This window comes from Aquarana catesbeiana, linkage group LG03 (genome assembly GCF_042186555.1).
Source record: "Aquarana catesbeiana isolate 2022-GZ linkage group LG03, ASM4218655v1, whole genome shotgun sequence".
Taxonomy (NCBI): Eukaryota; Metazoa; Chordata; class Amphibia; order Anura; family Ranidae; genus Aquarana; species Aquarana catesbeiana.
In genome coordinates this window covers 142,025,106-142,040,648 of record NC_133326.1, presented here as the reverse complement: position 1 = coordinate 142,040,648, position 15,543 = coordinate 142,025,106, and the positions used below count along the sequence as shown (strand labels likewise).

Sequence of the window (15,543 nt, the reverse complement as noted above, 5' to 3'; positions counted from 1 at the left end):
GTAGCGACGTTCCACCCCCTGTGGTGTTTTTACTTTTTCAGCCTCAAAATATTGAGGCCAAATGAATCTGGGTAAATAGTATTTTCAGAAGGTGGTTAGCAACGGTGGCCTGTGCTTCTCTCAAAGCAAATTTCCTTTAAAACCAATATAAAGCAGCAATAGTAATTAAAAGCAGGCACCAGAGGGCGATTTAGTTCCTGTGCATATGTACATCTTTACCAATTCTCTCAGCATGCAGAGAATGAGTCAAGATATGCACTGCGAGCATGCAAGCAGAAAAACCACTAGTAGTGTTGGGCAAAAGTTTTTTTGCAGAAGACTGTCATTTGCCAAAAAAAAAAAAAAAAAAAAAAAAACTTCTCCTGCATATCAGATCTCCCAAAGCAGCAGAGTCTCAGGAAGATTGAAGAAGTATTGGTAGAGACATGCAGACACCCGAAGATACCAATTTAAATTACAATTGTAACGGTTATTCAGTGAAGAAGTTCTTCATAGACGTCTTCACAGATGATTGCATACATACATTACCAAGTACCTAAAATGGTTGTAAGCCCTTACACACCATTTTTCACTACAGGTAAGCCTATAACAAGGCTTACCTGTAGGTACCGTGGATATCTCCTAAACCTGCACGGTTTAGGAGATATTCACTGTATCAGCATGTGCCAAAGTCATCGGCACATGCGCACTGAAGAAACGGCTCGTTCGCGCCGGTTATTCAGCTGATGTGCGGTGACCAACGGCTCCCGTGTGCATGCGTGGGAGTGATGCCATCGCGGTTTTATGCCTTTGTCTTGCAGTTTTTTTTTTCATTTTTATGGATTTACAACCACTTTAAAGTCTAATTTTAGTTAAATTATTATTTAATCAGCACAAGGGATGGTACTTACATTTAATCTAAAGAAGCCCTGCTACTGTCTTAAGCTGGCCTTACATGGCTCACTTTTTACTGGCTGAAAAACAAAAGAAACACTGAACCAACCCCCTTTCCACACAATTGAGGTGGGCAAGGGGGAATCCTCCCTGCTCCGATATTGCATTCTAGCGGCAGGGGAGCGGGGCTCCTCTGGTCTCAGAATACACAAATCGGTGCTGCAGCCGCTGATCTAACAGGTTCGTTCAACAAAAGTGCATCAATGGATCAATTTCTGTTGAGCGGCAGTGGCCACACATGGATCAAAATTTTGGGTGGTCCCTACTGAACGGGCCAAATTTTGATCCATTTATGGCAACCTTTAGTTGAAATCTTCAGTCCTCTGCTCTCCACAGTGCTAATCTTCTGGTGCTGCAAGGATTAATACAGCCGCTGGACCTGTCATAGGTATTCGTCAAGAGTGCTGACTGTTCCCGCTCTTTCCAGCTCCTCCTCCATTCATAGAAGCTGAACTTTAGCTTTCATCAATAAAAAGCACTCTATGAATGGAGGAGGTGGACCTTTCATTCATCCAACCACCTGTCCTCTATATTTTCTTTCTAAAAATCAAGACTATAAAAAATGCGTAAATGGTTCAAATAACAGATGCATTAAACTGTCTGTCACAAAAAAAAAAAAAACAAACAAAAAAAAAAAAAAAACAGTAAAATTGTTAGTGCAACGTCAAGCATGCATGTCTAACAGGGAGGTTGATTTACTAAAGGCAAATATACTGTGCACTGCAGGGGAAAGGGGAAGTTCTGAAATGAGGGGATGCTTTGCTGATTTCGATCATCCAATTATGTGTAAGCAAAAATGCTGTTTTTTATTTTCGCTGCATATTTTCCTTGCATGTGATTGAGTATTCTTTGCAAAGTGAATCTTTACCTTCATTTTCCTCATTTACTAAGCTCTGGAGCAAGTGCACTTGCAGTGTACAGTATATTTGCCTTTAGTAAATCAACCCCAATGTGTCCCCCATAAAACTTTGTAATTGCAATGTGTCTTTAGTAGAAAAGCATTGCTGATGAGACGCTACTATGCACGTTTCTGCTCTATCTGCGCCCTCTGCTGGCAAAAATTATATTGAAGAAACAGTGTAACAGGTTGCACTTTCTAAGGGGTGCAACAGCATTTTATCTAAAGAGCCTTAATCTCATATATATATATATATATATATATATATATATATATATATATATATATATATATATATATATATATATATATATATATAATGAAACATTACAGATATTTGTGTAGCCGCAGTAACTATAACACTATAGCCATCTAACATCTACAGTCGTGTAAAAAAGTAAGCACACCCCATGTAAACCGTCAACTGGACATATTTAAACAGCATGCACTTATTTGGATTAAACCATTACACTGTAAGGAAAAATGATCTATTAGTGGTATTACATTACAAAGACTACTTTGTCCAGGACTAGCAAGATTCAGTCCAAGAGCTGATCATCTGATGGCAAAAGTCTCTAACCCCAAATTTAATTGCAAGTTCTGCAGGTAACTCTTGCAGCAGCTGGTGTCAACGTGCATACATCTACTATCACAAAGAGAATACACCAATTTAACCTGCATGGTAATGTAGGTGTGCCCAGCAACTAGGATGTTTGTACATACCATAAACTTTTTTTTTTTTAGTCGTTTGAGGGACACAGGGATATAGTAAGTTATGTATTTATGTTGCTGCATTCAGGAGTTAGCCAATGGTAAGCAGGAAAAAAGTCTGTGTTAGTTTTTTGGAGGAAGCAGTACATAGAGCCAAGACACAGAGGGATGAGACCTGAAAAATACTTTATAGTAAGTACAAAAACTTTTTTTTTTCTTTAAAGCCCACTGAGGGACACAAGGCTATATCTTATAACCCAACTGAGGGGTGGGCAACACTGAAAGATCCCATGTATGTGGAAATCTTACTGGAAAGGTATCAAAAAATAATTGGCTGAAAGGCTAGATGAAAAAATGTGGGAATAATATTGAAAGAAGAATCTGGACTTCAAGAACAGGACAGGTAGCACCCCTAGGGGAAGCCTTATATAAAAAGGATAATGGACCTAAACAATAAAGTGGAGGACAACCCAGTAACTACTTAAGAATAATGTTTGTAAGGCTGAGGATAACTAACCATCCATCTAGAGATGGAAATTTCAGGTAAATAAAAGATTGCTCCAACCAGAATATGTGACCAGTTGGGAGCTAAAGAATACCCATAACCCCTGACTGAAGAGAAAGGGAAATCCAAAATAAAACAGCCCTCTCTAGAGTAATCCAAAGTGAGACAGGGGAGGAGACCTTCAAAATGAAACAAAGAAGGGTGTAGTAGTTTTTCGTAAAGAGACTGACAGCCTTTACTACATGGAAACAATGGGATGATTGGGAACAGGGCACAAGGAAGGTGGGACAAGGTCTTCAGTAAGGTGGAAGGCTGATACCACCTTAGGGAGAAAGAAGGGTTTTGGGCGTTAAGCCGTGTACACACAGGACAAAAATCGCCCGAAATCCCTAATAGAACACAAAGTCACAGCAGGGGAGATTGCAGCACTAACATAGCTTTTGTTCGTACGGCAATCTCTCAGGTTTTTTTCCATTCAGCCAACTGGGTCAAATGAAAAGAAACTTCTAGTGTGTACCCAGCTTAAGATTACTTTATCCCTGTAAGGCATTGGGAAAGGCTCCTTACAATAGGGTGCCGTTAACTTAGAATCACCTCTAACAGAGAAGGCCACTTTGCAGGAGAATTCACCTGTGGCAAATTCTCCAATGGGTTCAAAGGGTGGTTTCTGCAGGATAGAGGGGACCAGATTAAGTTCCCAAGATGCACATGGTGCTGTAATGGGGTCTGATCTGTGAAATACTGCAAATAAAGCTTTTTATGAGAGAATCCAAAGGCTTTTAAAATTAGATGGACAAGGTAAAAACATGTGCTTTAAAGTGCCTACAGGCCGATTGGGTACTAGCTATTTTCTTGCTTGCCTGGAAAAAAACATAAGGAAGTCAAGAGATGGAGATGGTTTCAGGCGAACAAAATGTTGTATTAGAGGGGCCTTGAGTGGAATTGAGCTTTGAATGAGGCAACCATGACAACTAGCAATCTCACTGATAATTCCAGAGAGGAATGTCTTTTTGATCTCAAGGCCAGAGAGAGTGAGACCTTAGAGAGAGAAGTTATTTGGTGGAAGGAAAACCTTTGGGTCGTACCTAGAATGAGGCCTAGATAGTCCAGAAGCAGAGAAGGCCTGAGGGCAGACTTTTGGAGGTCGATAACCCAACCTAAAACCTGAAGAAGCTGGATAGTCCTTTGGACATTTGTAGACAGTTGAGGGAAATTAATCCTTCAGAAGAGGGTCATCTAAAGTACCTGGTAACTTGCCCTGAGTTTTTGAGAGAGTGAAAAAGGGGTGCAAGCACCTTTGTGAATACTTTGGGTGAAGGGGATAGACCCAATGGCAGGACAAATTGGAAGTGTTGGTCTCCTACTGTGAAGAGCAAAAAGCTCTGATGAGATGGGTAAATGGGAATACGGAGGTAGGTATCTTGAATGTCTACTGATGCCAAGTATTCCCTTGGTCTCAGAGAAGCAATAGCAGACATTGTGGATTCCATGCAAAATTTGTGAACAAAAAAGAATCCTTTGAACCTGTGTTCCAGAGGAATCAGAACACTCACACCCTGGGACAAAAGATGGTTCAGGGCAGTTTGCACATTTGTTAGCTTTTGGATAGTTTGAAAGAAAACAAAGAGGGGGTAGAGTTTGAAACTATTTTGTATGCTGAAAAGCATATAGGTTACCGCTCAAGCTCCTGTGTCCGAATGTGGTAGGCTCTACTGTGGGTGCCGGCTTGATTTACCCTGTCCACTCAACAGGGTAAAAGAGTTTGGATTGCCGCACACCAAACAAGGTGCTCCTTGCTGCTAAGGACGGTTATAGGTGGGGGCAGTGGCCATTTGTTTGTTTTGTTGGAATACTGGTGAGGGGACACACTGAACACCTTTGTGCTGGGTGTCCAGTGCGCCCCTGTGCTTTTAAAAGAGGGTGGGCTCATTCCAGGCTCACCTGCCCTCTGCCTATCCATTATAATGCATGTGCTTCAACTATGGAGGCTCTCAAAAATGTATAGAGTTAAGACTCTGGATAAAAGTGGGGTGCCTTGTTGCGGCCTTTGCAGCTTATACATGTGTGCAAACTAAACCCGTTTAACAAACTGCATTCCTGTGAGCCATAGAAGTACAGCCAAAAAAGCTTTGGCTATACTTCTCCTTTAAATGGTTTGTTTTAAATTGACAATACTTATATCAATTAAAAATATTAATGTTATTTATTTTTTATGCATTTTTCTTTCTTCAGTATGCAGCTTTACTTTGATAACGAAGCGACAGATAACCATTAGGTGTTTAACAGGATTAGAAAAACGGATGTCAAAACACAGGTCACCATATTCCCAATTTCATTGTGTTTCTTTGAATGCAGCGGGTCCTGTTGAGATAAATTTGCACTGCAGAAAAGCGGGTTAAATGCAGCTTTTTACTGCATTTTGAAATGTATGCGCTTGAGCAGCACTGTGAATGCAAAAGGCAGCATTTGACAGCAAAACTTATCCACACAACTAAAACAATGGTATGACTAAGCAGAACTGGCATTTATCACTACTTAGCTCCTACCAGCAGCTGCCAGATGGGCAGTTATCTCATCAGCTGCAGTAGAGTTGAGGATGTCCGAATCATCGTAAGATGTGTCTTCTGGAGAGGATGGAGAATCTTCATCAGCACTTAACATACTGTGCTCTGTGTATGTAGCAACATGGACTTGCTGGACTTGTTGGGCTACAGAATGAGCCACAGTGTGAGCCACTGTATGCGCTTCGATGGTTGTCAGGTTATCCGTCTGTGTGACTGTATGATCCTCCATGGTTGCCAAACTGTCAACATAGATCATAAGATTCTATAATGAAACAACATTACAAATCAAAGAAAGTCCATTATGAAACTCCATGCAATAGAAAAAACACTGCTAGAACGTGATCTTTTTTTTACATAAGGTTTAGGGTAAATAAGTATTTATCTATTTAAAAAAAAAAAAAACACATTACACGTTTAAAGTTGCCATAATATCCCTTTCATTTTTAAAAGCCTCAGACATTCCTAAAAGCACCTCTGCCTAATACAAAACATCAACCCTTCATATTTTCCATCCTGGGTAATTTTTGTTTTTCATCAGGACAAGTAGTTTGGGACTCTGATTTAGTCCCTTGGACAAGTATTTTTTTTTAAATACTGTGATTTCTGATGTGTTCTCCAGACAGCAATGCATAGAATTGCACCCAGCAAAGCAACTACCGTATATAACTTTATATGTAAACAGTGTACCAGATGGACGCAAAGGCGTTGATTTACTAAAGGCGAATAAGCTGTTCACTTTGCAAGGAAATTTTCCCTTCACTCAGTGAATGAGGTGAAGCTCAGCTGACTTTCATCATCCAATAACGTTCAAAGAAACCTAGATATAAAACGGGCTATATATGGGTACCCTCATCAATAATTGATGATCAAAGAATACATTTAGAACCTTGCCGACTTCACTGGTACCAGAGAAGACAGTGAGACAAAAATGCAAAAAAACTGTATTTATTACAAAAGTTAAAAAATAATCATAAAAACATATGTATAATTGGATGACACAGGCCAAATACTTGAAGTTGCAACAATATTTCTTTGCTAATTATTGTTAGACCACTAGCAGAGAAATATTGTTGCAACTTCCAGTATATGGGCTGTATCATCCAATTATGCATTTATTTTCATGTTTTTATATATATATATTTTTTTAACTTTTTGTAATAAATACAGTTTTTTGTTCAAATATACTTTTCTTTTTCCCCCTTGCACATGATTGGGTATTTTTTGCAAAGCAAGTTTCTAGTACATTCACCAAGCTAAGCACTAAGCTAAGCAAAGTGAACAGCCATTTTACCTTTAGTAAATTAACTCCAAAGTTTTTCTAACAAACGTATGTAATAAACTTGTTTCCAAATATGAACTATTTATTTGCATGAATCTGCTGCTACTGACATCATATAGCTCTCAGTAAACTTGCAAAAGCTGCAAACGATGTGCATTAGATAGCATGTCCATAGAAGCTTCTGCTAATAAGTAGAACATCTTTCTATTGTCTGTGCAGATTTACTGTAAGCTGGCCATACACTGAACAAAATTCATCCAGTTTAGAATGGACTGACTGTTTGGCCGTCCCTGTGGGTGCTGTTGTCAGAATACAAATGTCCCAGCGCAGGGGGATTCCCCCATCCACCTTGTCTGTGCACCAGATTTATTTACAAGCATAGTTGGAATGCATAAATGTGTTTTTCTCACCTAGTTACAAGATTTCAAATGTGTGTTCTTTGACACACAAAAATTTATCCATAAAAATTGGATTTTTTCATCATACTTACCTGTAAAATCCTTTTCTTTGAGTACATCATGGGACACAGAGTTAGGCTAATATTCATTACCTGCTGGGTTATGCTTCATCTCCGGGTGAATGGACACTGGTAGACCAAAGGTCTTTAGACAGGAAGTGATCCCCTATATAACCCCCTCCCATACAGGAAGTACTTCAGTTTTGTAGCAAGCACTGAATCCTCAAAAAAGAGGGGAGGGACCTCTGTGTCCCATGATGTACTTAAAGAAAAGTATATTACAGGTAAGTATGATGAAAAAATCCTATTTTCTTTTTCATACAACATGGGACACAGAGTTAGGCTAATATTCATTACCTGCTGGAATGTCCCAGAGCAATAGCCTTGAGGGGAGGGAGACACCCTGACAAACAACAGCCATCAGACCTTATACGGCAGCCCGTAGTACACTGCGGCGAAAGCCGAATCCTCGGCTGCTCGAACATCCACTTGATAAAATTTTGTGAACGTATGCACTGAAGACCAGGTAGCAGCCTTACAAATCTGAGCCACAGATACCTGATGGTGAAAAGCCCAGGAGGTTCCTACACCCCTGGTAGAATGCGTTCTCACCCTAAAGGGAGGAGCTTTACGCTTCAGACCATAGCCCTGAATGACCAATTGACAAACCCAATTGGCAAAGGAAGCTTTGGAAGCTGCCTGCCCCTTCTTGGGTCCTTTTTTTTTTTTTTTTTTTTTTTACCAAAAGGAGTCTGATCCCTCGGATCTCTGCAGATCTAGACAAATAAACCCTGACTGCCCGGATAACGTTCAAAGAATGCAGTCGTCTCTCTTCCGCCGAACGAGGCTGAGAGAAAGAAGGCAAAATAATGTCCTGATTTAAATGAAAGGCCGACACCACTTTTGGCAAAAAGGATGGAACAGGTCGTAACACGACCCTGTCATGGTGAAGGATCAAGTATGGTTCCCTGCACTAAAGGGCCGCCAACTCCGACACCCTTCTAGCCGAGGTAATGGCCATCAGGAAGGCTAGCTTGCGTGACAGCAAGTCTAGTGGAATTTCCTTGATAGGCTCAAATGGTTGTCTCTATAACACAAACAGCAGCAAGTTCAAGTCCCAAGGACGCATAGGTGACCTAATGGAAGGGGAAGCAAGCAAGTTGCCCCCTGGTTCGGACCAATGAATGAGAGGCTAAAGGCCAGTGGAAGAATACTGATAGGGCCGAAACTTGACCTCTGATTGTACTCAAAGCCAATTTGATTTCCACAGCTGACTGTAGAAGAGAGAGAATTCTCCTAATAATGTATTTCCGAGGATGACATTTTTTGGCTTCACACCAAGCAATATAAAGTCTTCCAGACCTTATGATTGATCTTCCTAGCTACAGCTTTTCTAGCATTCACTAGGGTAGACACCACTGGTCCCGAGATGCCACGGTCCTTTAACACCCTGGCTTCAGTAGCCATGCCATAAAATTTAAAGACTGTAAATTGGGGTGGAATATAGGACCTTGAGACAGTAGATCGGGGCAACGTGGAAGCGTCCATGGCCCGTCTATTTTCAGTCTCACAATCTCCGGGAACCAGGGCCTTCTGGGCCAGGCTGGTGCCACCAGAACGACTGGAACCCCCTCTCTCCGAATCCTGAGCAACAAATATGGAACGAGAGGGATCGGAGGGAAAGCATAAACCAGAGAGTACTGGCTCCATGGAACTACCAGAGCATCTGCTCCGATTACCAGAGGATCTCTTGTTCAGGACACAAACTGCTGCATCTTGTTGATGAACCTGGATGCCAGTAGTTCGACCTCTGGCCATCCCCAACATTGGCAAATTTCCTGGAACACCCCAGGACCATTCCCAGGGCGCATCTGCTGGCGGCTGAGGTAATCTGCCTTCCAGTTCACTACTCCCGGGATATGAACTGCCGATAGAATCTGTACACATCCCTCTGCCCAGGCTAGTATGTGGTTCACCTCCTTCAGAGCTGAACGACTCCTGGTACCGCCTTGGTGGTTTATATAGGCCACTGCAGTAGCATTGTTAGACTGAACCCTGATAGGGCAGTCCTGAAGCTCCACCTTCCAGGACTGTAGGGCTAGACGTACTGCCCGTAATCCCAGGACTTTGATGTGCAGGATCTGCTCTGTCCTTGACCATTTCCCCTGAGCTATGAGCCCTTCTTGGGTCACTCCGTAGCCTGAGAGAATGGCATCTGTAGTCAGTACTCTCCAAGTTACCAGGAGGAAGGATTTTCCCTTTCATAGGTTCTGATCCTGCAACCACCAGTTTAGGCTTAAGCGTGCCCGAGGAGATAACATTGGATAATCCAGGGCTTGTCCTCTCCTGTTCCAAGCCACCAAGATGTCTTGTTGTAAAGGCCTGGAATGGAACTGGGCATAGGGCACTGCCTCGGAGGATGACATCCTCCCTAGAAGACTCATACAGAGCCGAATGGAGGGTTGTCTGGTGCCCCTTATCTGACACATCTGAACCGTCAGGGCACAGATCCTTGCGGGTGGCAAGAATACTCTTGCTTGAAGCGTATCTATGATCAGACCTAAATACTTTAGACTTTGAACTGGTTTCAAGGCTGACTTTTTGGTATTTATGATCCAGCCTAAGCTTTTCAAATACCGCACTGTGCATGTTATGCTCTGTTCTAGAGCCCTGTAATGAGTGATCTCTGAGCAGTAGGTCGTCCAGATACCAGAGTACCAGGACCCCTTGGGCCCTTAAAAGACCAAGTACTGGTGCTAGGACCTTTGTGAACACCCAGGGAGCTGTAGCAAGCCTGAAGGGTCGAGCCACAAACTGAAAATGACGTTCCTCTACTGCAAATAGTAGGAACCTCAGATGAGGCTGAAAGACAAGTACGTGTAAATACGAGTCTTTTATATCGATGGAGGCTAGAAAGTCTCCCATCTAGAGTGAGGCTACTACTGAGCAGATAGACTCCATCCGAAAGGACTGTATCAGTAGATACTGGTTCAGGGATCTTTGGTCCAAAATGGGCCTTGTATCCCAGTTTGGTTTTTGAACCATAAACAGGTTTGAGTAAAACCCTGTGCCTTTTTCGAACAGGAACCTCTACAATCACTCCTTGATGCACAAAATGATGTAGTGCCTGAAGCAATAAGTCTCTTTTTGGAGGATCCGAGGGAACGGTGGATCTTAAAAACCTCTGAGGGGGGACCCCCCGCAACTCCAGCTTGTAACTGCGGATTAGAGTTGAGGTGACCCACTCGCCCTGAATTATTGTTCTCCAAATGTCTGCAAAGTGCAGCAGCCTTCCCCCCCACCCGATGGAGTCGGGGCGTACCCTCAAAAGGAGGGCTTGGTGCTGGGTTTAGAAGAATTTTGGACCCAGGGCTTTTTCTGGCCCTGGCCTTGCGGCTTTCCCCTGGCCTTAGCGCCCTGTTGGCAGCGGAACTGCCTTGGCGCTGAGACATTTGAGGAAGCAGTCCCTGAGGTTTTAAACGAGGGACACCTGGTGCTTTTCTTCACAGGAAGTAGATCCCTCCGGAAATCTTTTGGATATATTTGTCCAAATGATCATCAAATGTTCCCCACGATAGAGGAACCTGCCAATAACTTTTTACATAGAAGCTCGGCTGACCAGTTCTTAAGCCACAAAAGTCTGCGCATATGTACAGACAAGAGAGCCAAACAAGAAACCTGCTGTATTGAATCCTTTAAGGCGTCAACAGCAAAACACAACGCTCGAGGAATATCTGTCTTATTTTCAGCCAGATCATCCTCCCGGTTAGGCCTGTCAGGCCCTCTGATCTGATCCTTTAAGGACTGGCAGATACCAATTGCTGCAAGAGCTGGCTGAATAGCTGAACTGGCCAAAGAAAAGGAAGCTTTTAATAAATGACTCCAATTTCTTGTCAACGGGGTCTTTCAAGCCCTGTGCGTTATCTACCGGACAAGTTAAGTTCTTGTTTAAGGAAGAGACTGCTGCATCTATGGCACTCCACTTTTCATTCATGGGATATAAAAGGAAAAACCTCTTAGGAGGAACAAAAATTCTGTCAGGATGTTCCCAATCAGCATACACTGCCTGTTCCAACAGAGGGTGTAAGGGGAAAGCCTGTGCGGCCTGAAGAGGCCTCAGGGATCCCAAAGAGGACCAGGGGGCTCAGTAACCTCTGCAAGAGGCAACTTAAAAGGCAGAATGAACCATTTCGGTAAGAGTCAGGATCAAAAGCCTCGTGACTGACAGGCAGACATCAACTGGATATCTTCCTGTCCAGATTGCTCGGAAGCAGACTCATCCACTAGGCCATCCACAGAATCCTGAGCTTTTAGCTCTTCCCCATCCTCAACCCATTCCTGCTCCAGACTAAGAGGCTCCGGGAAGGGGGATGTCATGCTTCTTGCCACCCTGCGGGATGGAGGCAATCATGCTAGCAATCCTGTGCTCTAACCTGGCTAGGGCCGAGGACAATTCATTCTTGGTAATAAGGGGTGAAGCAGCAGCGTTGACTGTAGGCACAATACCAGATAGGAGCATCCACTCAGGTTGCCTGGAAGCCTCTGGTCCTTCAAGGGATTAGGTTCATCAGGAACTACTGATGACATAGGTGTGCCCTTCCCTGTAGTGTTAGTTCCGCTCCTCTCTTTTTAAGACATTTTCTAGCCACAAAAATAGAGTACCTGGGGTGTAGTATTAAAACACCTCAGAAGGGAGACCCTTTAATAGGGCTCACCAAGCCCCATGCAACAATCCTGCTAAGCACCTTTAGCCTGCCAAGCAACACCTGGTGACTCACGTGACCCGGGTAAGGAGAAATGAACCGCTGCAAATGCCTGGTTCAGAGCCTGCTCTGTGTCCCACAGCTGCCTTCTGGAAGCACCGCATGCTTGGCATACACAGCTTAAATAAGCTGGCTGTGCGCCGGAACGTTCTGTTCGTGTGCGCGGGCCTGGCGTACAGGCATGGCTGTATGCGCATAAGATGCGAGTGATCGTGCGCCCAGATAAAGGCTACGGCACATGGCGCCATGGCTGCCAACCAAACTGCTGGGCGCAGCGGCGCTCTTGCTAAACTCACAAACGCCATGGCAAACCAAGACAAAATGGCGCATCATCGTGCACCATCATACAGGTAAAAAAACAGCCAGACACAAGAAAAGAAAAAAAAAAGAAGGTACACTTTGCAAACACCCACAGCAAGCCCAAAACTCCCCCGTATGGTCACAGCAGACAGGTGTCCAGCCTCTAGCTAGCTTGACTGGTTATTACAATCACTGGGACACCCCACAAATAAAAGGGTTTCACTTACCCAGCCAGGCGCAGGGCAACTTAGAAACCAAGAGTCCAAACTTCACCCATCTTGGCGGGTTCCTGTCACTTGAGGACCTTCAAGGACTGGGTACCCTTTTCATGTTTAGGGTCCACTCCTTTGGACCTGTAAAGGACCCTGCAGGAATGCCTTAGTGCTGTGGTGTCCAGGATTCCACTACGCAGGGTCCAGTGCCCAGAGGCCGCATTACAGGCAAAACCTCGCAAGATCTTGAGTCTTCTTTGCAAGGCTTGGGTACCATTTATATAGGCATATAATGCCTGCGTCAAATGGATCTGATCGGTCAATCCCTTGATTCATTTAAGAACAGTTTGTGGAACTAGAGACCTGGAGCTCAGAGAGCTCAAACATCCGTGCATCCACCTTGCAGATACTGGTAAAAACTGAAGTACTTCCTGTATGTGAGGGGTGATATAGGGGATCACTTCCTGGTCTAAAGACCTTTGGTTTAACAGTGTCCATTCACCTGGAGATGACGTATAACCCAGCAGGTAATGAACATTAGCCTAACTGTGTCCCATGATGTATGAAAAAGAAAAAGGTCTGCTGACTGAAAGCACTTTTCACAAGAGCAAAGGTCTCTAAACTGTGGCCCGTGGGCTGGATGTGGCCCTTTGTCTGCATTTATCTGGCCCTTAGGGCACTATTCCTCCCACTGACACCATAGACGGGGCACTATTCCTCCCACTGACACCATAGACGGGGCACTATTCCTCCCACTGACACCATAGACGGGGCACTATTCCTCCCACTGACACCATAGACGGGGCACTATTCCTCCCACTGAAACCATAGACGGGGCACTATTCCTCCCACTGACACCATAGACGGGGCACTATTCCTCCCACTGACACCATAGACGGGGCACTATTCCTCCCACTGACACCATAGACGGGGCACTATTCCTCCCACTGACACCATAGACGGGGCACTATTCCTCCCACTGACACCATAGACGGGGCACTATTCCTCCCACTGACACCATAGACGGGGCACTATTCCTCCCACTGACACCATAGACGGGGCACTATTCCTCCCACTGACACCATAGACGGGGCACTACTCCTCCCACTGACACCATAGACTGGGCACTACTCCTCCCACTGACACCATAGACGGGGCACTATTCCTCCCACTGACACCATAGACTGGGCACTATTCCTCCCACTGACACCATAGACTGGGCACTATTCCTCCCACTGACACCATAGACTGGGCACTATTCCTCCCACTGACACCATAGACTGGGCAATATTCCTCCCACTGACACCACAGACGGGGCACTATTCCTCCCACTGACACCATAGACTGGGCACTATTCCTCCCACTGACACCATAGACTGGGCAATATTCCTCCCACTGACACCACAGACGGGGCACTATTCCTCCCACTGACACCACAGACGGGGCATTATTCTTCCCACTGTCACCATAGATGGGGCACTATTCCTCCCACTGACACCATAGATGGAGATTATTCTTCCCAGTAATACATACACCTCCTACTACCCACAGGTGGTATGTAATTATTTTACCCCCACTGACCACAGAGTCTAAGGCATTTTCTACTCCCAATGACCACAGTCTGGCCCTCCTAAAGTCTGAAGGACAGTAAACTGGCCCTTTGCTTATAAAGTTTGGAGACGCCTGCACTAGAGGTACAAAACACACTCATATCAAATGTCCACACCTATACTAAGGCAGGCCAGTGATTATGCAATTTTCTTTTCTGCAACCACACCAGGAGAACATAATGGTTATTGCTAGTGCCTATAGCCGCTGGCAATAATCGCATGCTAGAAGTGCAACATGCTGGTCGTACCCAAGGTAACTGATGGATTGACTTGGTTACAATCAGCTTGCCCATACATGGATCAAATCTTTGCCGGTCACTGCTGAACCCGCTGAGATTTGAACCATCCATGGCCAGCTTAAGCAGCACCTTCCACCATCAATGCCGGCATGTTTTCAAGAACAATTGTAGTGCAAATCGGTTGCTAGTAACAGCATCAAACAGTTCTCACCGAGTTTCTTATAGATGATATAAACTGATTTCCACGTGTAGGTGTCATATTCTCACCAGGGATGCAAATTGTCCAATGTGTCTACATAGGCATAGATCCATAAAGAAATCTGCTGGTTAAAAGAAGCACTTTTCATTGCAGATACCAGCACTTGGAAATCTATGCCTATATTCTCACCCTATATTGTGCTTTAAATAGAACTATAGGCAAAACTTTTTTTTTCCATTTTAAATAGAGCTAGGGAGGGGTATAACCCGTCAGATTTTTGTTCGCCATCCGTGTCCTACTGCAGATATTTTCCTTCACTTCCTATCCTATAGCCAAACAGGAAGTGAATAGGATACCTGCAAATTATGGGAATTCCTTGAGGCCCCCAGGTCACCACAACTAGTGTCCCCATTGGAAGATTTCCCCTCTATTCATTTTCTGGGCACAACCCAAAATTTCCTTCACTTTCAATAATAATGGTAAATAAGACAAAGAGAGGGCGAATCTCCCAAATGGGGGCACAGACAGCAATAAAAACTGACAGAGGTTCTAATCCCTCTCCACTCCTAAATAAAATAAAAAAAAGTTTTGGCTTTAGTTCTCTTTTAACTGATCCTCCAGTAGTAGTAAACTTAACGCAAGATGACAAAAACTATATTCCACATGCGAATGAAATATTCAAGTCCATTGTTAGCGGCATGCCACATCAGTATTTATATTACATCAAAAGAGTCGTGCTTACAAGTGATAAAAACATATGTGAACCAAAACAAGAGTAGATTATATTCCATAAGGAAAGTGACGAAACGCATAGGGAGGAGCAACTTGCTGACATTATCGCGAGTTCCCGGAAGTGCGGGTGCTGTTTATCTT

At 43.9% G+C, this 15,543-nt stretch overlaps 1 protein-coding gene across 5 annotated transcripts in view; it reads right to left on the bottom strand.

The window, feature by feature from the left end:
- The window catches only part of NRF1 (nuclear respiratory factor 1), a 123,606-nt gene that overhangs the window by 77,093 nt on the left and 30,970 nt on the right, over positions 1-15,543 (bottom strand). For 4 of the 5 annotated variants that reach the window (XM_073619355.1, XM_073619351.1, XM_073619356.1 and 1 more), the window contains exon 2: positions 5,594-5,873. In XM_073619355.1, the coding sequence (XP_073475456.1) occupies positions 5,594-5,867 (274 nt within the window). In that variant the 5' untranslated portion in view covers positions 5,868-5,873. The remainder of the gene's footprint in view (positions 1-5,593; positions 5,874-15,543) is intronic. The other variant, XM_073619353.1, reaches the window with a different exon arrangement.